Source organism: Convolutriloba macropyga, chromosome 3, assembly GCF_964194025.1.
Source record: "Convolutriloba macropyga chromosome 3, txConMacr16.3, whole genome shotgun sequence".
NCBI classification, from domain to species: domain Eukaryota; kingdom Metazoa; phylum Xenacoelomorpha; order Acoela; family Convolutidae; genus Convolutriloba; species Convolutriloba macropyga.
The window spans coordinates 44,652,375-44,675,807 of record NC_134470.1 but is presented as its reverse complement, the minus strand read 5'-3'; the positions used below and the strand labels follow the sequence as shown (position 1 = coordinate 44,675,807).

Below are 23,433 nucleotides of genomic sequence, written 5' to 3'. Positions count from 1 at the left end.
CGGAGTGACAAAAATTGCAGCTGATTTTGGCTTTTCAGCGACATCAAAAATCAAACAGTATGTGAACATAGCTTAAACCGATATCATCTCAAAGCAATTCAATGTCTTAAAATTCAATTTCAAAAATATCGTGGGCAATTCAGTGAATATAAATTGATGCTCTTGCCCAGTTGCTTTTTCAGCCAACCCAGAAGAATAATGATCTAATTTAAACTCGATTGAATCTTCTAAACCTCACACATAAAAAATTGATGTGCAACATAAATAGCAGAATTCGTAAAATTCAAGGGGAATCTAAATTTGGTTGACAATCTGTTTGTTTAGTTGCTCTCAAACGAAGTTTATAGCAATTATAATAGTCTATGCAATTTTTTGTCTGACTCATTTGACTTCTCGTCCTCAAAAACAGGATAAAAGGTAACGCCCGGAGGGCAGTAAGGGCTCTTATGGCCTTTCGGCTGACGGTATGCAATTCTATGAAACTGTTTTGGAAACATAAATTCATGGGGAGCGAACCCCCCCCCCCCCCCCCCCCCCCCACTTGATCCACCACCAGACAATAAATCTTCCCTTGTGGGTCATCAATTCTGTATGAAGAACTTTTGAGTTAAAAGGTTTTTTTTTCAGATTGGAGTCTTCGGAGAAACTGAACATTACTCAGACAGTGACAGCCTATTGTTTCGGACAGTGTGCATTCGAAAAATGTGAAACAGTGAGTCGAATTTAGATCTTGTTTATGTGCTCCAATATGAAACAGCAATGCTTTTATAAATCTGCCGGAGCCGGATTAATGGTGTGATATAAAAAACAAAATAATTTAACGTCAACTATTTTTGTTTGCTTTGCAATATTGAAATGCTTACTGAATACAAAAGACTAATTGAAATGTCGACGCCAATCCAAGTAATTAAATGATCGGCAGCGATCACCTATCACTAGTAGAACAATATAAATCGCCACATGGCGTGCTCACATATTCCTCCTAATGAGTTCCATTCAAATAGTTTTCGAAAGAGCTAATATTAATTATAATTGGCATTCATTGGACCTATATTATTAATAGCCGCTCTCATCTCATCAGCTGGGTATTATAGTGGACATATTTTTTTTTACAATTCAAAGAGTTTGAATTGTATTGGGGTGCTGGCTTTCTTTAAGATCTGTTCACAATTTTTCATGATTTTTGAAGTCAAATTGAAGTGATGATTCTGGAGTTTTGCCTTTATTTGTTATTAATATCCGCGTCAGCAATTCCAGGTGGCTATTATAGCGCTCTTAATTTTTTACAATTCAAAGAATTTACTGTTTTTTCGATTTTTTGGATCGGATTTTTTTCTAAGTGATTTTCCCAATCCATTAATAGTTCATTCTAGGCCTAGTTTTTTGTTGGAACCAAATTTCTATTTCTCGCTTATGGTTTTTTGTTCACACGCGGCAGTTTGACATTGATTTTCTGTTTTTTTTTAAAATTGTTTTACCTGATTTTTTTAAAATAGTTTTTCCAATTCACTTGTAGTCTGTTCCTGGTCTAATTGTTTGCCTAGTCAATGAAAGTTCTTCGAATTGTACGTCAGGACTTTTCCTGCTATGTTTTTTTTTACTTTGTCTTACCCTGACTTTCATGACTTTGATGACTTTTCATGACTTTGAGCTTTCAAAGCGGGATAAACAAGTAAAGCTCAGCGGGCATCAAGTTTCATTAGAGGCACTTAGCCGCTTTTGGTATTCCTTAAATTATTTATAGTGGTGCAGTTACTGGGAACTTACCTCACTTAAAAAATGACTTGTGAAATCACTTAATGAACTTTAAATTTTTTGGCAATTTCCTAGTTAAAGGTCAATAGTGTGCATCTAAGTATTGCCAAACGTGTTTTCCCTAATTCTTGAGTATTAGTCTTGAGTTGATGATTTCAAATATTATTTTTGAAAAAGCTCCTTTAGGGCTTTTTGCTTATAGAGCGTATGTGTCTCATAAAAATGAGAGACCGGTTCTAACCCAAAAAGTCTAGTGGTCTGGTGGTCGATCGTTCTATCTTTTTTAGTTGCTTCAAATCCATGGAAGGCCTGAAGCGTCCATCGCGGCTGTTTTCCGGCAATCTGCGGGCTATGTTTTTCGTTTTCCGCTGACTTAGTCTCGTTAATGACATAATAGTTTCTAGTAAGTATAATTATTACAGTGAGCAATTATTAGAGTGAATGTTTTCATGTCTTATATAACAACCTTAAGATCAGTTGTTTCCTTTGTCAGTATTTTTTGTCACGAGTATACCATATGATGTCACAAGTATATTGATGAGTTTTGCTAGTTTTGTAGTTTGTTGTCCGCTGAGTTAGTCTTATTAGTTAAAGTCTCCTTTGCTCTCTGGTGAGTCATTGTGAGTTCTAGTTAAAAGTTTAAATTCAAGACGTTCACATTTTTTTCAAGACGGCAGTGGCTTGTTTTAATTTTGCAGGCTTTTTGTTTTCGATTTGCTACTTAACATCAGTAATCACAGGTGCCAGACTTTCTGAAAAACGAAAAGAACACACACCTATTCATAGTTTAAGCTCCTTGATATTAGTTATACTTAACTTGGGACCATTTGTTTCAAAAGAATAGGAGTAAGTTTCTGTTTTGAGCGTGCTGGTCTATTTACATTTTAGACTCTTAATCTGAATATTGATAGGTTGCTTGGTTTCTTCTACATGAGACATGAATTAATCTTTTTAATTTTTCTGGTTTTAAAGCTTATGTTTTGATTTTGAACTCCTTCGTTTGAAAATTAGTCTTTCTAGATTTTCTACTGTTGCCGGCATTGGTTGTTACACTATCCCTTAATTGAACCTCTGAAATTTTTATATGCTTTCTAATTTGTTTTTCAATTTCGTGTGTTGGTATCTTCTTGTTGGGACTACAGGAATTGCTTCCTCTACTGAGATTGACAGTCAGATTTTTAGTTTGTTTTTAACTCATTGGATTGTAATTTAGGACTTTTTCCGCTATGTTTTAAAGCTCTCTTCACTACACTTTCTAAAATTTTAATCATTTTTTCGAAATTATGTTAAAAAAGTTTATTAATGTGTTGTGAAATCTGGATAGTTTTTTTCTTTCACCTGTAACAATTTTACTTTGATAGCCGGCTGTTTAATAGCCGGCTATTATAGCGCTCCTTCTTTTAAAGTTACTATCCAAATTAAAGAATTTGAATTGTATTGGGGCGCTGTCTTTTTTCGATCTGTTCACACATTTTCACGATTTATGTGAAGTCAAATTGGAGTAGTGATTTTGGTCTCGCCGGAACAGGAAATGGAGCGAAAAAAAGTGGTTTTGCGGCGTGAATTTTTTTGCTCTGATTTTAAAGTAGAATTAGAAAACGGTGTTTGAACAAAAATTTGCTTTCTCGGTGCTGGCTTTTTGTTCACATGCGGCAATTTGACGCTTGACTTTTACTGTTTTTTCGATCTTTATTTCGATCAGATTTTTTTATAAGTGGTTTTCCCAATCCATTAATAGTTCATTCCAGGCCTAGTTTTTTGTTGGAACCAAATTTCTATTTCTCACTTATGGTTTTTTGTTCACATGCGGCAGTTTGACATTGATTTTCTGTTTTATTTTAAATTGTTTTACCTGATTTTTTAAAATAGTTTTTCCAATTCACTCATAGTCTATTCTTGTTCTAATTGTTTGTCTAGTTAATGAAAGTTCTTCGAATTGTACGTCAGGACTTTTCCTGCTATGTTTTTTTTACTTTGTCTTACCCTGACTTTCATGGCTTTGATGACTTTTCATGACTTTGAGCTTTCAAAACGGGATAAACAAGTAAAGCTCAGCGGGCATCAAGTTTCATTAGAGGCACTTAGCCGCTTTTGGTATTTCTTAAATTATTTATAGTGGTGCAGTTACTGGGAACTTACCTCACTTAAAAAATGACTTGTGAAATCACTTAATGAACTTTAAATTTTATGGCAATTTCCTAGTTAAAGATCAATAGTGTGCATCTAAGTATTGCCAAACGTGTTTTCCCTAATTCTTGAGTATTAGTCTTGAATTGATGATTTCAAATATTATTTTTGAAAAAGCTCCTTTAGGGCTTTTTGCTTATAGAGCGTATGTGTCTCATAAAAATGACAGACCGGTTCTAACCCAAAAAAGTCTAGTGGTCTGGTGGTCAACCGTTCTATCTTTTTTAGTTGCTTCGAATCCATGGAAGGCCTGAAGCGTCCATCGCGGCTGTTTTCCGGCAATCTGCGGGCTATGTTTTTCGTTTTCCGCTGACTTAGTCTCGTTAATGACATAATAGTTTCTAGTAAGTATAATTATTAGAGTGAGCAATTATTAGAGTGAATGTTTTCATGTCTTATATAACAACCTTAAGATCAGTTGTTTCCTTTGTCAGTATTTTTTGTCACGAGTATACCATATGATGTCACAAGTATATTGATGAGTTTTGCTTGTTTTTGTGAGTCATTGTGAGTTCTAGTTAAAAGTTTAAATTCAAGACGTTCACATTTTTTTCAAGACGGCAGTGGCCTGTTTTAATTTTGCAGGCGTTTTGTTTTCGATTTGCTACTTAATCTCAGTAATCACAGGTGTCAGACTTTCTGAAAAACGAAAAGAACACACACCTATTGATAGTTTAAGCTCCTTGATATTAGTTATACTTCACTTGGGACCATTTGTTTCAAAAGAATAGGAATAAGTTTCTGTTTTGAGCGTGCTGGTTTATTTACATTTCAGACCCTTAATCTGAATATTGATAGGTTGCTTGGTTTCTTCTGCATGAGACATGAATTAATCTTTTTGATTTTTCTGGTTTTAAAGCTTGTTTTGACTTTGATCTCCTTCGTTTGAAAATTAGTCTTTCTAGATTTTTTACTGTTGCCGGCATTGGTTGTTACACTATCCCTTAATTGTACCTCTGAAATTTTCATATGCTTTCTAATTTCTTTTTCAATTTCGTGTGTTAGTATCTTCTTGTTAGTACTACAGGAATTGCTTCCTCTACTAAGGTTGACAGTCAGATTTTTAGTTTGTTTTTAACTCATTGGATTGTATTTTAGGACTTTTTCCGCTATGTTTTAAAGCTCTCTTCACTACACTTTCTAAAATTTTAATCATTTTTTCGAAATTATGTTAAAAAAGTTTATTAATGAGTAGTGAAATCTGGATAGTTTTTTTCTTTCACCTGTAACAATTTTACTTCTGTTTAATAGCCGGCTATTATAGCGCTCCTTCTTTTAAAATTACTATTCAAATTAAAGAATTTGAATTGTATTGGGGCGCTGTCTTTTTTCGATCTGTTCACACATTTTCACGATTTATGTGAAGTCAAATTGGAGTAGTGATTTTGGTCTCGCCGGAACAGGAAATGGAGCGAAAAAAAGTGGTTTTGCGGCGTGAATTTTTTTGCTCTGATTTTAAAGTAGAATTAGAAAACGGTGTTTGAACAAAAATTTGCTTTCTCGGTGCTGGCTTTTTGTTCACATGCGGCAATTTGACGCTTGACTTTTACTGTTTTTTCGATCTTTATTTCGATCAGATTTTTTTATAAGTGGTTTTCCCAATCCATTAATAGTTCATTCTAGGCCTAGTTTTTTGTTGGAACCAAATTTCTATTTCTCACTTATGGTTTTTTGTTCACATGCGGCAGTTTGACATTGATTTTCTGTTTTATTTTAAATTGTTTTACCTGATTTTTTAAAATAGTTTTTCCAATTCACTCATAGTCTATTCTTGTTCTAATTGTTTGTCTAGTCAATGAAAGTTCTTCGAATTGTACGTCAGGACTTTTCCTGCTATGTTTTTTTTTACTTTGTCTTACCCTGACTTTCATGACTTTGATGACTTTTCATGACTTTGAGCTTTCAAAACGGGATAAACAAGTAAAGCTCAGCGGGCATCAAGTTTCATTAGAGGCACTTAGCCGCTTTTGGTATTTCTTAAATTATTTATAGTGGTGCAGTTACTGGGAACTTACCTCACTTAAAAAATGACTTGTGAAATCACTTAATGAACTTTAAATTTTATGGCAATTTCCTAGTTAAAGATCAATAGTGTGCATCTAAGTATTGCCAAACGTGTTTTCCCTAATTCTTGAGTATTAGTCTTGAATTGATGATTTCAAATATTATTTTTGAAAAAGCTCCTTTAGGGCTTTTTGCTTATAGAGGGTATGTGTCTCATAAAAATGACAGACCGGTTCTAACCCAAAAAAGTCTAGTGGTCTGGTGGTCAATCGTTCTATCTTTTTTAGTTGCTTCGAATCCATGGAAGGCCTGAAGCGTCCATCGCGGCTGTTTTCCGGCAATCTGCGGGCTATGTTTTTCGTTTTCCGCTGACTTAGTCTCGTTAATGACATAATAGTTTCTAGTAAGTATAATTATTAGAGTGAGCAATTATTAGAGTGAATGTTTTCATGTCTTATATAACAACCTTAAGATCAGTTGTTTCCTTTGTCAGTATTTTTTGTCACGAGTATACCATATGATGTCACAAGTATATTGATGAGTTTTGCTTGTTTTTGTGAGTCATTGTGAGTTCTAGTTAAAAGTTTAAATTCAAGACGTTCACATTTTTTTCAAGACGGCAGTGGCCTGTTTTAATTTTGCAGGCGTTTTGTTTTCGATTTGCTACTTAATCTCAGTAATCACAGGTGTCAGACTTTCTGAAAAACGAAAAGAACACACACCTATTCATAGTTTAAGCTCCTTGATATTAGTTATACTTCACTTGGGACCATTTGTTTCAAAAGAATAGGAATAAGTTTCTGTTTTGAGCGTGCTGGTTTATTTACATTTCAGACCCTTAATCTGAATATTGATAGGTTGCTTGGTTTCTTCTGCATGAGACATGAATTAATCTTTTTGATTTTTCTGGTTTTAAAGCTTGTTTTGACTTTGATCTCCTTCGTTTGAAAATTAGTCTTTCTAGATTTTTTACTGTTGCCGGCATTGGTTGTTACACTATCCCCTAATTGTACCTCTGAAATTTTTATATGCTTTCTAATTTGTTTTTCAATTTCGTGTGTTGGTATCTTCTTGTTAGGACTACAGGAATTGCTTCCTCTACTGAGATTGACAGCCAGATTTTTAGTTTGTTTTTAACTCATTGGATTGTAATTTAGGACTTTTTCCGCTATGTTTTAAAGCTCTCTTCACTACACTTTCTAAAATTTTAATCATTTTTTCGAAATTATGTTAAAAAAGTTTATTAATGAGTAGTGAAATCTGGATAGTTTTTTTCTTTCACCTGTAACAATTTTACTTCTGTTTAATAGCCGGCTATTATAGCGCTCCTTCTTTTAAAATTACTATTCAAATTAAAGAATTTCAATTGTATTGGGGCGCTGTCTTTTTTCGATCTGTTCACACATTTTCACGATTTATGTGAAGTCAAATTGGAGTAGTGATTTTGGTCTCGCCGGAACAGGAAATGGAGCGAAAAAAAATGGTTTTGCGGCGTGAATTTTTTTTGCTCTGATTTTAAAGTAGAATTAGAAAACGGTGTTTGAACAAAAATTTGCTTTCTCGCTGCTGGTTTTTTGTTCACATGCGGTAATTTGACGCTTGACTTTTACTGTTTTTTCGATCTTTTTTTCGATCAGATTTTTTTCTAAGTGGTTTTCCCAATCCATTAATAGTTCATTCTAGGCCTAGTTTTTTGTTTGAACCAGAATTCTATTTCTCGCTTATGGTTTTTTGTGCACATGCGGCAGTTTGACATTGATTTTCTGTTTTATTTTAAATTGTTTTACCTGATTTTTTAAAATAGTTTTTCCAATTCACTCATAGTCTATTCTTGTTCTAATTGTTTGTCTAGTCAATGAAAGTTCTTCGAATTGTACGTCAGGACTTGTCCTGCTATGTTTTTTTACTTCTTACCCTGACTTTCATGACTTCGATGACTTTTCATGACTTTGAGCTTTCAAAACGGGATAAACAATTTAAGCTCAGCGGGCATCAAGTTTCATTAGAGGCACTTAGCCGCTTTTGGTAGTCCTTCAATTACTTATAGTGGTGCAGTTACTGGGAACTTACCTCACTTAAAAAATAAATGACTTGTGAATTCACTTAATGAACTTTAAATTTCATGACAATTTCCTTGTTAAAGATCAATAGTGTGCATCTAATTATTGCCAAACGTGTTTTCCCTAATTCTTGAGTATTAGTCTTGAGTTGATGATTTCGAATATTATTTTTGAAAAAGCTCCCTTAGGGCTTTTTGCTTATAGAGCGTATGTGTCTCATAAAAATGACAGACCGGTTCTAACCCAAAAAGTCTAGTGGTCTGGTGGTCAATCGGTCTATCTTTTTTAGTTGCTTCAATTCCATGGAAGGCCTGAAGCGTCCATCGCGGCTGTTTTCCGGCAATCTGCGGGCTATGTTTTTTTTTGTTGTAGTGAAATCTGGATAGTTTTTTTCTTTCACCTGTAACAATTTTACTTCTGTTTAATAGCCGGCTATTATAGCGCTCCTTCTTTTAAAATTACTATTCAAATTAAAGAATTTCAATTGTATTGGGGCGCTGTCTTTTTTCGATCTGTTCACACATTTTCACGATTTATGTGAAGTCAAATTGGAGTAGTGATTTTGGTCTCGCCGGAACAGGAAATGGAGCGAAAAAAAATGGTTTTGCGGCGTGAAATTTTTTTGCTCTGATTTTAAAGTAGAATTAGAAAACGGTGTTTGAACAAAAATTTGCTTTCTCGCTGCTGGTTTTTTGTTCACATGCGGTAATTTGACGCTTGACAATTTCCTTGTTAAAGATCAATAGTGTGCATCTAAGTATTGCCAAACGTGTTTTCCCTAATTCTTGAGTATTAGTCTTGAGTTGATGATTTCGAATATTATTTTTGAAAAAGCTCCCTTAGGGCTTTTTGCTTATAGAGCGTATGTGTCTCATAAAAATGACAGACCGGTTCTAACCCAAAAAGTCTAGTGGTCTGGTGGTCAATCGGTCTATCTTTTTTAGTTGCTTCAATTCCATGGAAGGCCTGAAGCGTCCATCGCGGCTGTTTTCCGGCAATCTGCGGGCTATGTTTTTTTTGTTGTAGTGAAATCTGGATAGTTTTTTTCTTTCACCTGTAACAATTTTACTTCTGTTTAATAGCCGGCTATTATAGCGCTCCTTCTTTTAAAATTACTATTCAAATTAAAGAATTTCAATTGTATTGGGGCGCTGTCTTTTTTCGATCTGTTCACACATTTTCACGATTTATGTGAAGTCAAATTGGAGTAGTGATTTTGGTCTCGCCGGAACAGGAAATGGAACAGGAAATAGTGATTTTGGTCTCGCCTAAGGGAGCTTTTTGAAAAAGCTCCCTTAGGGCTTTTTGCTTATAGAGCGTATGTGTCTCATAAAAATGACAGACCGGTTCTAACCCAAAAAGTCTAGTGGTCTGGTGGTCAATCGGTCTATCTTTTTTAGTTGCTTCAATTCCATGGAAGGCCTGAAGCGTCCATCGCGGCTGTTTTCCGGCAATCTGCGGGCTATGTTTTTTTTTGTTTTCCGCGGACTTAGTCTCGTTAATGACAATAGTTTCTAGTAAGTATAATAATTAGAGTGAGCAATTATTAGAGTGAATGTTTTCATGTCTTATATAACAACCTTAAGATCAGTTGTTTCCTTTGTCAGTATTTTTTGTCACAAGTATACCATATGTTGTCACAAGTATTTTGTTGAGTTTTGCTTGTTTTTGTAGTTTGTTGTCCGCTGAATTAGTCTTATTAGTTAAAGTCTCCCTTGCTCTCGGGTGAGTTGCATTGTGAGTTCTAGTTAAAAGTTTTAATTCAAGACGTTGACATTTTTTTCAAGACGGCAGTGGCTTGTTTTGGTTTTGCAGGCTTTTTGTTTTCGAATTGCTACTTAATCTCAGAGATCACAGGTGTCAGACTTTCTGAAAAACGAAAACAACACACGCCTATTCATGGTTTAAGCTACTTGATATTAGTTATACTTCACTTGGGACCATTGTTTCAAAAGACTAGGAGTAAGTTTCTGTTTTGAGCGTGCTGGTCTAATTACATTTTAGACTCTTAATCTAAATATTGATAGGTTGCTTGGTTTCTTCTACATGAGACATGAATTAATCTTTTTAATTCTTCTGGTTTTAAAGCTTATGTTTTGAATTTGAACTCCTTCGTTTGAAAATTAGTCTTTCTAGATTTTTTACTGTTGCCGCCATTTGTTGTTACACTATCCCTTAATTGTACCTCTGAAATTTTCATATGCTTTCTAATTTCTTTTTCAATTTCGTGTGTTAGTATCTTCTTGTTAGTACTACAGGAATTGCTTCCTCTACTAAGGTTGACAGTCAGATTTTTAGTTTGTTTTTAACTCATTGGATTGTATTTTAGGACTTTTTCCGCTATGTTTTAAAGCTCTCTTCACTACACTTTCTAAAATTTTAATCATTTTTTCGAAATTATGTTAAAAAAGTTTATAATTGAGTCTTGAAAATTGTTGTTTCCATTCTTTTTACCTCATTTGTTGGTATGTTTGGTTTTTTAAAATTTTTTCTGTTATGTTTTGTTTTCTGCTGTTTATTAGTTTTTTTTGTATTACGTCACTGTCTGAACAAAATTGTTTTACGAGAGCTGTTGAGCGTAAGTGATATTTAGTCGCAACATGCGCAGAATTTTCATTAAAAAGTTTTGAAATTTTTTTTTATTGGTAAAAGAATCAGAAAAAGTACGAAAACCAACTATTTTATCTGTTGGTTAACATTTGGTTGGGTCCCAGTGAATTTTTAATTCGAATGGATTACAGGTCGTTTCTTCCGGCTATTTTTTAAAGATCTTTTCACATTTTTTCATTGTTTTTGAAATCGACTTTGAGCTCTGATTCTAGTCTGGCCGAAACCGGGAGCGGAGTGAAATTTCAAGTCCGTCTTGAAATCTGGATAGTTTTTTTTCACCTGTAACGATTTTACTTCTGTTTAATAGCCGGCTATTATAGCGCTCCTTCTTTTAAAATTACTATTCAAATTAAAGAATTTGAATTGTATTGGGGCGCTGTCTTTTTTCGATCTGTTCACACATTTTCACGATTTATGTGAAGTCAAATTGGAGTAATGATTTTGGTCTCGCCGGAACAGGAAATGCAGCGAAAAAAAGTGGTTTTGGGGCGTGAATTTTTTTGCTCTGATTTTAAAGTAGAATGAGAAAACGGTGTTTGAACAAAAATTTGCTTTCTCGCTACTGGTGTTTTGTTCACATGCGGCAATTTCACTCTTTACTTTTACTGTTTTTTTGATCTTTTTTTCGATCAGATTTTTTTATAAGTGGTTTTCGCAATCCATTAATAGTTCATTCTAGGCCTAGTTTTTTGTTGGAACCAAATTTCTATTTCTCACTTATGGTTTTTTGTTCACATGCGGCAGTTTGACATTGATTTTCTGTTTTATTTTAAATTGTTTTACCTGATTTTTTAAAATAGTTTTTCCAATTCACTCATAGTCTATTCTTGTTCTAATTGTTCGTCTAGTCAATGAAAGTTCTTCGAATTGTACGTCAGGACTTTTCCTGCTATGTTTTTTTTACTTTGTCTTACCCTGACTTTCATGACTTTGATGACTTTTCATGACTTTGATGACTTTAGTGGTGCAGTTACTGGGAACTTACCTCACTTAAAAAATGACTGGTGAAATCACTTAATGAACTTTAAATTTTATGGCAATTTCCTAGTTAAAGATCAATAGTGTGCATCTAAGTATTGCCAAACGTGTTTTCCCTAATTCTTGAGTATTAGTCTTGAGTTGATGATTTCAAATATTATTTTTGAAAAAGCTCCTTTAGGGCTTTTTGCTTATAGAGCGTATGTGTCTCATAAAAATGACAGACCGGTTCTAACCCAAAAAGTCTAGTGGTCTGGTGGTCAATCGGTCTATCTTTTTTTAGTTGCTTCAAATCCATGGAAGGCCTGTAGCGTCCATCGCGGCTGTTTTCCGGCAATCTGCGGGCAATGTTTTTTTGTTTTCCGCTGACGTAGTCTCGTTAATGACAAAATAGTTTCTAGTAAGTATAATTATTAGAGTGAGCAATTATTAGAGTGAATGTTTTCATGTCTTATATAACAACCTTAAGATCGGTTATTTCCTTTGTCAGTATTTTTTTCACAAGTATACCATATGTTGTCACAAGTATATTGTTGAGTTTTGCTTGTTTTTGTAGTTTGTTGTCCGCTGAGTTAGTCTTATTAGTTAAAGTCTCCTTTGCTCTATGGTGAGTAATTGTGAGTTCTTGTTAAAAGTTTAAATTCATGACGCTGACATTTTTTTCATGACGGCAGTGGCTTGTTTTAATTTTGCAGGCTTTTTGTTAAATCTCAGAGATCACAGGTGTCAAACTTTCTGAAAAACGAAAACAACACACGCCTATTCATAGTTTAAGCTACTTGGAATAAGTTTCTGTTTTGAGCGTGCTGTTCTATTTACATTTTATAATCTTAATCTGAATATTGATAGGTTGCTTGGTTTCTTCTACATGAGACATGAATTAATCTTTTTAATTTTTCTGGTTTTAAAGCTTATGTTTTGACTTTGACCTCCTTCGTTTGAAAATTAATCTTTCTAGATTTTTTACTGTTTCCGGCATTTGTTGTTACAATATCCCTTAATAATTTGTTATGCTTTCTAATTTGTTTTTTAATTTCGTGTGTTGGTATCTTCTTGTTAGGACTACAGGAATTGCTTCCTCTACTGAGATTGACAGTCAGATGTTTAGTTTGTTTTTAACTCATTGGATTGTAATTTAGGACTTTTTCCGCTATGTTTTAGAGCTCTCTGCACTACACTTTCTATAATTTTAATCATTTGTCGAAATTATGTTAAAAAAGTTTATTAATGAGACTTGAAAGTTGTTGTTTCCATTCTTTTTACCTCATTTGTTGGTATGTTTGGTTTTTTAAAAATTTTTTTCTGTTATGTTTTTTTCCTGCTGTGTATTAGTTTTTTTTGTATTACATCACTGTCTAAACAAAATTGTTTTACAAGATTTGTTGAGCGTAAGTCGCAACATGCGCAGAATTTTCATTAAAAAGTTTTGAAATTTTTTTTTATTGGTAAAAGAATCAGAAGTACGAAAACCAACTATTTTATCTGTTGATTAACATTTGGTTGGGTCCCAGTGAATTTTTAATTCGAATGGGTTACAGGTCGTTTCTTCGGCTCAGTTGGCTATTTTAGCGCTCCTTTTTTAAAAAATTACTATTCAAATTAAAGAATTTGAATTGTATTGGGGCGCTGTCTTTTTTTGGTCTGTTCACACATTTTCACGATTTGTGTGAAGTCAAAATGGAGTAGTAATTTTGGTCACGCCGAAGCAGGAAATGGAGCTAAAAGGAGGGTGGTTTTGCGGCGTAAATTTTTTTGCTATGATTTTAAAGTAGAATGAGAAAACGGTGTTTGAACTAAAATTTGCTTTTTCGCTACTGGTTTTTTGTTCACATGCGGCAACTTCACTCTGACTTTTACTGTTTTTTCGATCTTTTTTTTCGATCGGACTTTTTTCTTAAGTGGTTTTCCCAATCCATTAATAGTTCATTCTAGTCCTAGTTTTTTGTTTGAACCAGAATTCTATTTCTCGCTTATGGTTTTTTGTGCACATGCGGCAGTTTGACATTGATTTTCTGTTTTTTTAAAATTGTTTTACCTGATTTTTTTAGAAATAGTTTTCCCAATTCACTCATAGTCTGTTCTTGGTCTAATTGTTTGTCTAGTCAATGAAAGTTCTTCGAATTGTACGTCAGGACTTGTCCTATGTTTTTTACTTCGTCTTACCCTGACTTTTCATGACTGAGCTTTCAAAACGGGATAAACAATTAAAGCTCAGCGGGCATCAAGTTTCATTAGAGGCACTTAGCCGCTTTTGGTAGTCAATCAATTACTTAGAGTGGTGCAGTTACTGGGAACTCACCTCACTTCAAAAAATGACTTGTGAAATCACTTAATGAACTTTAAATTTTATGACAATATCCTAGCTAAAGATCAATAGTTTGCATCTAAGTTTTGCCAAACGTATTTGCCCTAATTCTTGAGTATTAGAGTCTTGAGTTGATGGTTTCGAACATTATTTTTGAAAAAGCTCCCTTAGGGCTTTTTTATAGAGCGTATGTGTCTCATAAAAATGACAGACCGGTTCTAACCCAAAAAGGCTAGTTGTCTGGTGGTTAATTGGTCTATCTTTTTTTAATTGCTTCAAATCCATGGAAGGCCTGAAGCGTCCATCGCGGCTTTTTTCCGGCAATCTGCAGGCTGTTTTTTGTTTTCCGCTGACTTAGTCTCGTTAATGACAAAATAGTTTCTAATTATTAGAGTGAGCAATTATTAGAATGAATATGTTCATTTCTTATATAACAACCTTGAGATCAGTTATTTCCTTTGTCAGTTTTTTGTCACAAGTATACCATATGTTGTCACAAGTATATTGTTTAGTTTTGCTTGTTTTTGTAGTTTGTTATCCGCTGAGTTAGTCTTATTAGTTAAAGTCTCCTTTGCTCTCTGGTGAGTCATTGTGAGTTCTAGTTAAAAGTTTAAATTCAAGACGTTTACATTTTTTTCAAGACGGCAGTGGCTTGTTTTAATTTTGCAGGCTTTTAGTTTTCGAATTGCTACCTAATCTCAGTAATCACAGGTGTCAGACTTTCTGAAAAACGAAAAGAACACACACCTATTCATAGTTTAAGCTCCTTGATATTAGTTATACTTCACTTTCGACCATTTGTTTCAAAAGAATAGGAATAAGTTTCTGTTTTGAGCGTGCTGGTCTATTTACATTTTATAGTCTTAATCTGAATATTGATAGGTTGCTTGATTTCTTCTACATGAGACATGAATTAATCTTTTTAATTTTTCTGGTTTTAAAGCTTATGTTTTGACTTTGAACTCCTTCGTTTGAAAGTAAGTCTTTCTAGATTTTTTACTGTTGCCGGCATTTGTTGTTACACTATCCCTTAATTGTACCTCTGAAATTTTTATATGCTTTCTAATCTGTTTTTCAATTTCGTGTGTTGGTATCTTCTTGTTAGGACTACAGGAATTGCTTCCTCTACTGAGATTGACAGTCAGATTTCTAGTTTGTTTTTAACTCATTGGATTGTAATTTAGGACTTTTTCCGCTATGTTTTAAAGCTCTCTTCACTACACTTTCTAAAATTTTAATCATTTTTTCGAAATTATGTTAAAAAAGTTTAATAATGAGTCTTGAAAATTGTTGTTTCCATTCTTTTTACCTCATTTGTTGGTATGTTTGGTTTTTTAAAATTTTTTTCTGTTATGTTTTCTTTTCTGCTGTGTATTAGTTTATGACGCCGCAAAACCACTCGCTTTTTCGCTCCATTTCCTGTTTCGGCGTGACCAAAATCACTGCTCCAATTTGACTTCACACAAATCGTGAAAATGTGTGAACAGATCAAAAAACGTAAGATCTGTTCACACATTTTCACGATTTGTGTGAAGTCAAATTGGAGCAGTGATTTTGGTCACGCCGAAACAGGAAGTGGAGCGAAAAAGCGAGTGGTTTTGCGGCGTGAATTTTTTTGCTCTAATTTTAAAGTATAGTGAGAAAACGGTGTTTGAACAAAAGTTCGCTTTCTCTCTAGTGGCTTTTTGTTCACATGCGGCATTTTGATATTGATTTTCTGTTTTATACTTTTTATCTGATTTTTTTTAGAAATGGTTTTCCCGATTTGTTCATAGTCGTTTGGAGGCCTAGTTGTTTGTTCGTTCAATGAAAAATCTTTGTACGTCAGGAGTTGTCCTGCTATGTTTTTTTATTTCGTCGTAATAAAATTTTTTTGCTTTACCTTAGTTCACAGATTGTTCAACATTTTGCGTGAAATTTTTTTGTCTTCTCTAGGCTAGTTTCACTCTCCTCTCATTCTGCTAAAAGTTGTTTTTAGACAGCAGTTACTCAGCAAAGCGATTCGAAATGAACAGAGTCAGTAAAGAAAGAACGAAATCAGAAATAGAAACGGTACAAACTCATGAAGCCTAATTTTGGATGCACGTTACTCGAATTTTGTTCTCAGTATTTTCTCTTCTTTCAGTCCCAATCGTGGTTTTGGGAATCAACGGCGGCTATTTTCAGGCAGTCCGCAGTGTATGTTTCTAATGTTTTTTATTTTGGTCGTGTTTCGTTTCTAAATACCTTGCCTATTCAATTCCGAGTCATTTCTAGGTCTAGTTGTTTGTTTAGACAATGATGGTATTCTGCTATGTTTTTTCGCGAGACAAAAGTTTGTTTTGCCAATTTGTTCATGTTTTGCGTAAAATATTTTTAACTGCTCTAATTTAGTTTCATTCCTGGGTCATTCTGCTCACAGTGCTTTTAATCAGCATTTGCTCAGCGAAGTAACATGAAAAGAGTTTACATCGCAAGAAATCAAAAATAGAAACTGGATGAGCGCTTAATGACCATTTTTAGATGCCCGCTACTTGAAATAAGTCTTAGTTAGTGTCTCTTATGCTTTTTCCTATACCATCTCATTAGAAATTAGGAGTTTGTCAAACTACGAAATCCGATCGAAATGACGCGTAGTTTAGAAGTTTTAAATCCATCAATTTTTGGCGTCTATTTTGGACAATCTGTCGTGTTTTTTTCTTGATTTGACAGTGTGATTTGTTTAGTTTGAACTGCCGGTCTACAACCAGAGTCTGTTTCTGTACAGTGTGAAGAGGCGAGAGCTCTGCCATTTCTTCCAGATGTTCATGCGCAGACTGCGCTCTCTCCACGACAGACACCACATGGGAAGAGTACTCGAGAACTTCACTGTCTTGCAGGTATCCTATCTATATTCCATATACCCGTAAGAGCACACGCATTATCACCCCGTTTACTCTCCATCAATACCGTTATTTTCCATTTTTACAGTTAAAATGGTAACGGGAACTATCGATAGTTTCTTCATGGAAGCAGTGGCACTTCTTAGAGCTAACAGTTCAACTTAGACCTAACAGCCTATAGTGACAGATATGATTGGGTTGCGTTCCTTTTTTTCACCAAAGCTCATCTAAAAGATTAGAAGCATTTAAAAGCTCATTTGGAGCTGTCCAACAAAGTGTTTTAGAAAACAAGCTTCCAGCTTTTGATTGGCTGTGAATATAGAAAATGCAAAACAGTAGTACAGTAAAATTTCATACATTCTGTTGATAATACTAGCACTCCGCTCTCCAGTTGGTTCATACAGCACTCAGAAATAACTTAGAATTTAATTTAGCAGAAATCAGAACGTTTTGCCTCAAAACCACGCACTCAAAAAAGCTTTTAAAATGTTTTGAATCAGAACTTCACTGAATCCGCTATCGGCCTGCTAGAAGCAACATACAGAAAACCTAGCAGCAGCACTATAGTATATAAGAGATCCAACAAAGCGACAGATTTAAAACGTTTTTTTGGCTTTTGGCACAATACTTTCCGTACAAAACCTTCAATATAATCATTTTATTAAATTAATTAACTTAGCCCATTTTTCCGAGACTTATCGACATCCATTCTCCCTTTTAGCAGTGGTCGTATCGCAAGGATTATGGTAATTCTCCGCAAGTTAAATTAATATATTCCGGAACACTACAACTTTATAACCTCGCTTTTTTACTGGAACTCTACCGGCCTCTACAACACCCTAACAAAAAACTTCAGCGAACAACAGCAAGTGCCTCTTGTAATCTGAAGAAACTGCCCACTCCATTCTGAAGAAAGAAATAGGCAATCCAATTCACTCTAATTGGTCTCCTTTTGAATAGAAAAAGGTCTGACTTAAACAAAAATTGCTAACGCTGATTTTCCTCACGTTCATCTCCGGACTACCGAACAAAAACTTAGACCATTTCCGAGGCTTGCTTTGAGCAATCGCTGCCTGGTCAAGAATATCTGAAGCCCACCACCAGACAGCGCGATGTGTCCATCTACAAACTACAAGAAAAGGCGCAAAATGATCTCAATCCGTCCCTACAAAAATTTAGAAACCGACTTGCAGGAGCAGATCGAAGACGAAACCTCAAACTTGATCGGCAATCTCGCAAGTTCCGACCCGCTAAAGAACAACCAGACGATTTCCTCAATGAACTGCAAAGCTGACTAAACCTTTTGATCGTGGACAAAGTCAGCAGGCATCAATCGCACATAAGACAACGAAGATTATGAGAGCATTCTGTACAAGAAATGTCGTTCAAATACAAAAAAGAACTTCTAAAGGAGAAGAAATACGGTCTGTTTAAAGATTTGAGCGAGCTATGAAACGAAGCCAGATCGAGCAAATGCAACCAGAAGCGTCGAACATGACTTCGTTCAACGCATTTATTGCCGCAAGCACCCCATCAGTTGTCCAAGCCCTAGAAAACAGTATGGGAGCAAGCAATAACTCAAAGCAGGTAACGCATTTCTAGGATCAACAATACCTATCAAATCCCAATCGACAAACGAATCTCACCAGCTACGGTAGAGAGCGATCATCCCGGTTACGCAGACCAACTCAATACAACCTCAGGAGTCACAAAAACAACAGACAGATCCCCTAACAGCAAGTAAGAGGAGGTACATACTGAGGGTAGAACAGAGAGAACCTTTTCTTGAAACGAGCCTCCAGCATTGACAAAAAGAATAAGCTCCACCATTCTCCAAGGCCGCGAACGGGCCTCCACACCTTACCGAACTTTCCATTCCATTTAAGTTTTCAATTTATCGGCAGCCAAAATCTAAACAACTAATGCTTTTCTACAAAATCCGGATAGCTCTACATGTTACTTTCGGGAATATGGTTTCCTTTCACCCTTACAGTTCGAAACACCTTTCACAAAAGTCATAGCTGACACTGGCAACACTGTAGTGCAATGTCTTAAAAGCATTTTGATAAACACACAGCCCGCAGCAAAATTAACGTTTTAACCGCGTTTTATGCAACAATCGTTAATACTTTTTAGAAAACAGTCTGTTTTTCCTATTTGACTCATTCCTCTCGAAGGAAAGTTTTTAGAAGTTGAACAATAATCAAAAACAAAAGTTCTGAAGATAACAAGAACAAAGAAAGTCCGAAGATGCATTTTATGCGAGAAGTTTTTTCTACTGTTTGAAACTGGTACGCTTTAAACGTCGATATATACAAGTAGCAGATACGGCCTCCATATTTTAGGCCCAACATCTGGTCCTGAAAAAAAATTAAGGCCGATTGTCCCCTTGGTTTTTTCTCCTACATTTGCCACCCCCACCCAAGAAAGTGAACCCCGAGGACGGTTTTTTTTTCGAACATAAATAAAATGGTTACTAATACCCGGGATCTACAATGCGTACAATTGAGGAGCCTACACAACGTCTCACGCTGGCGTTACATATCGTTACAAGTCATCACTACGAGAATTAAAATGTCACCTAAAATAGTAACATTTCAAGTTAAATGTTGTAGTAACCACCTTCAACATCTGAACTGGAGGCAGAGTTTTGCTCCCTACCGGTCATGTAATTTTCAATCGAAAATTTGACGGACAGTGCCAATTAAGGTAAACTCAATATTTAGGAAACTATTACTATAAAGAGAACCAAAAATGACAATTCCGTGCAAGAGAAAGTAAAATTGTTAATTAATGTCAAAGCAGCACACACGCCTTCTCGGCCATAGAAAAGGCAAATAGAAAGAAGCTATTTTCAATTAATAACGTGAAATCTGTGAGTTTTAGTATTCATTTCTGACACTTCCTTTATTCTCCGCACAAAAGAATATTTCCTGAACTATGCACTTTCTCAATTTACATACCAGCTGCTATATAAGATTTGAGCGAGCTTTGAATCAAGGCCGTATCGACCAAATGCACCCAGAAGTGTCTGACAAGACTTCGTTCAACGCATTTATTGCCGCTAGCACCTCATCAGTTGTCCAAACCCTAGAAAACAGTATGGGAGCAATCAATGACTCAAAGCAAGTAGAGCAATTCTAGGATCAACAATACCTATCAAATTCCAATCGACAAACGAATCTCAACAGCTAGGGTGGGGACCAATCATCCTGGTTATGCAGACCCACTCAATACAACTTCACGAGTCACCAGAACAACAGACAGATCCCCTAACAGCAAATTAGAGTACGAGGTGCATAACTTCAAACTTGATCGGTAATCTTGCAAGTTCCGCTCCGCTAAAGAACAACCAGACGATTTCATCACTGAACTGCAAAGCTGCCTAAACCTTTCAATCGTGCACAAAGACAGCAGGCATCAATCGCACAGACGGAAGACAACGAACATTATGAGAGCATTCTTTACAAGAAATGGTCAAATACAAAAAAGTATTCAACGCATTTATTGCCGCAAGCACCCCATCAGTTGTCCAAGCCCTAGAAAACAGTATGGGAGCAAGCAATAACTCAAAGCAGGTAACGCATTTCTAGGATCAACAATACCTATCAAATCCCAATCGACAAACGAATCTCACCAGCTACGGTAGAGAGCGATCATCCCGGTTACGCAGACCAACTCAATACAACCTCAGGAGTCACAAGAACAACAGACAGATCCCCTAACAGCAAGTAAGAGGAGGTACATACTGAGGATAGAACAGAGAGAACCTTTTCCTGAAACGAGCCCCCACCATTGACTAAAAGATTAAGCTTCACCATTCTCTAAAGGCCGCGAACGGGCCTCCACACCTTACCGAACTTTCCATTCCATTTAAGTTTTCAATTTATCGGCAGCCAAAATCTAAACAATTAATGCTTTTCTACAAAATCCGGATAGCTCTACATGTTGCTTTCGGGAATATGGTTTCCTTTCACCCTTACAGTTCGAAACACCTTTCACAAAAGTCATAGCTGACACTGGCAACACAGTAGTGCAATGTCTTAAAAGCATTTTGATAAACACACAGCCCGCAGCAAAATTAACGTTTTAACCGCGTTTTATGCAACAATCGCTTATACTTTTTAGAAAACAGTCTGTTTTTCCTATTTGACTCATTCCTCTCGAAGGAAAGTTTTTAGAATTTGAACAATAATCAAAAACAAAAGTTCTGAAGATAACAAGAACAAAGAAAGTCCGAAGATGCATTTTATGCGAGAAGTTTTTTCTACTGTTTGAAATTGGTACGCTTTAAACGTCGATATATACAAGTAGCAGATACGGCCTCCATATTTTAGGCCCAACATCTGCTCCTGAAAAAAAATTAAGGCCGATTGTCCCCTTGGTTTTTTCTCCTACATTTGCCACCCCCACCCAAGAAAGTGAACCCCGAGGACGGTTTTTTTTCGAACATAAATAAAATGGTTACTAATACCCGGGATCTACAATGCGTACAATTGAGGAGCCTACACAACGTCTCACGCTGGCGTTACATATCGTTACAAGTCATCACTACGAGAATTAAAATGTCACCTAAAATAGTAACATTTCAAGTTAAATGTTGTAGTAACCACCTTCAACATCTGAACTGGAGGCAGAGTTTTGCTCCCTACCGGTCATGTAATTTTCAATCGAAAATTTGACGGACAGTGCCAATTAAGGTAAACTCAATATTTAGGAAACTATTACTATAAAGAGAACCAAAAATGACAATTCCGTGCAAGAGAAAGTAAAATTGTTAATTAATGTCAAAGCAGCACACACGCCTTCTCGGCCATAGAAAAGGCAAATAGAAAGAAGCTATTTTCAATTAATAACGTGAAATCTGTGAGTTTTAGTATTCATTTCTGACACTTCCTTTATTCTCCGCACAAAAGAATATTTCCTGAACTATGCACTTTCTCAATTTACATACCAGCTGCTATATAAGATTTGAGCGAGCTTTGAATCAAGGCCGTATCGACCAAATGCACCCAGAAGTGTCTGACAAGACTTCGTTCAACGCATTTATTGCCGCTAGCACCTCATCAGTTGTCCAAACCCTAGAAAACAGTATGGGAGCAATCAATGACTCAAAGCAAGTAGAGCAATTCTAGGATCAACAATACCTATCAAATTCCAATCGACAAACGAATCTCAACAGCTAGGGTGGGGACCAATCATCCTGGTTATGCAGACCAACTCAATACAACTTCACGAGTCACCAGAACAACAGACAGATCCCCTAACAGCAAATTAGAGTACGAGGTGCATAACTTCAAACTTGATCGGTAATCTTGCAAGTTCCGCTCCGCTAAAGAACAACCAGACGATTTCATCACTGAACTGCAAAGCTGCCTAAACCTTTCAATCGTGCACAAAGACAGCAGGCATCAATCGCACAGACGGAAGACAACGAACATTATGAGAGCATTCTTTACAAGAAATGGTCAAATACAAAAAAGTATTCAACGCTTTTATTGCCGCAAGCACCTCATCAGTTGTCCAAACCCTAGAAAACAGTATGGGAGCAATCAATCACTCAAAGCATGTAACGCATTTCTAGGATCAACAATACCTCTCAGATCCTCATCGACAAACAAATCTCACCAGCTATGGTAGAGAGCGATTATCCCGGTTACGCAGACCAACTCAATACAACCTCACGAGTCACCAGAACAACAGACAGATCCCCTAACAGCAAGTAAGACGAGGAGGTGTATACTGATGGTAGAACACAGAGAACCTTTTCTTGAAACGAGCCCCCACCATTGACTAAAAGATTAAGCTTCACCATTCTCTAAAGGCCGCGAACGGGCCTCCACACCTTACCGAACTTTCCATTCCATTTAAGTTTGCAATTAATTGGCAGCCAAAATCTAAACAATGCATGCTTTTCTACAAAATCGGATAGCTCTACATGATACTTTCGGGAATAAGGTTTCCTTTCACCCTGACAGTTCGAAACACCTTTCACAAAAGTCATAGCTGACACTGGCAACATCAGTAGTGCAATGTCACAAAAGCATTTTGATAAACACACAGCCCGCAGCAAAATTAGAGTTTGAAACGCATTTTTTGCAACAATCGTTAATACTTTTTAGAAAACAGTCTGTTTTTCCAATTTGACTCATTTCTCTCGAAGGAATGTTTTTAGAATTTGAAATATAATCAAAAACAAAAATTCTGAACATAACAAGAACAAAGAAAGTCCGAAGATGCATTTTATGCGAGAAGTTTTTTCTACTGTTTGAAATTGGTACGCTTTAAACGTCGATATATTCAAGTAGCCGACACGGCCTCCATATTTTAGGCCCAACATCTGGTCCTGAAAAAAATTAAGGCCGCTTGTCCCCTTGGTTTTTTTCCTAAATTTGCCACCCCACCCAAGAAAATGAACCCCGAGAACGGTTTTTTTCAAACCTAAAACAAATGGTTACTAATACCCGGGATCTACAATGCATACAATTGATGAGCCTACTCAACGTCTTACGCTGGCGTTACATATCGTTACAAGTCATCACTACGAGAATTAAACTGTCACCTAAAATAGTAACATTTCATGTTAAATGTTGTAGCAACCACCTTCAACATCTGAACTGGAGGCAGAGTTTTGCTCCCTACCGGTCATGTAATTTCCAATCGAAAATTTGAC

The 23,433-nt window shown here is 35.8% G+C and overlaps 1 protein-coding gene across 1 annotated transcript in view; it reads left to right on the top strand.

Moving 5' to 3' along the window:
* Positions 1-23,433, top strand: part of LOC142336226 (transcriptional enhancer factor TEF-1-like) — a 120,166-nt gene that overhangs the window by 76,000 nt on the left and 20,733 nt on the right. Inside the window, exons 10-11 of the mRNA XM_075384900.1 lie at positions 628-712; positions 16,605-16,757. Of these exons, the coding sequence (XP_075241015.1) occupies positions 628-712; positions 16,605-16,757 (238 nt within the window). The remainder of the gene's footprint in view (positions 1-627; positions 713-16,604; positions 16,758-23,433) is intronic.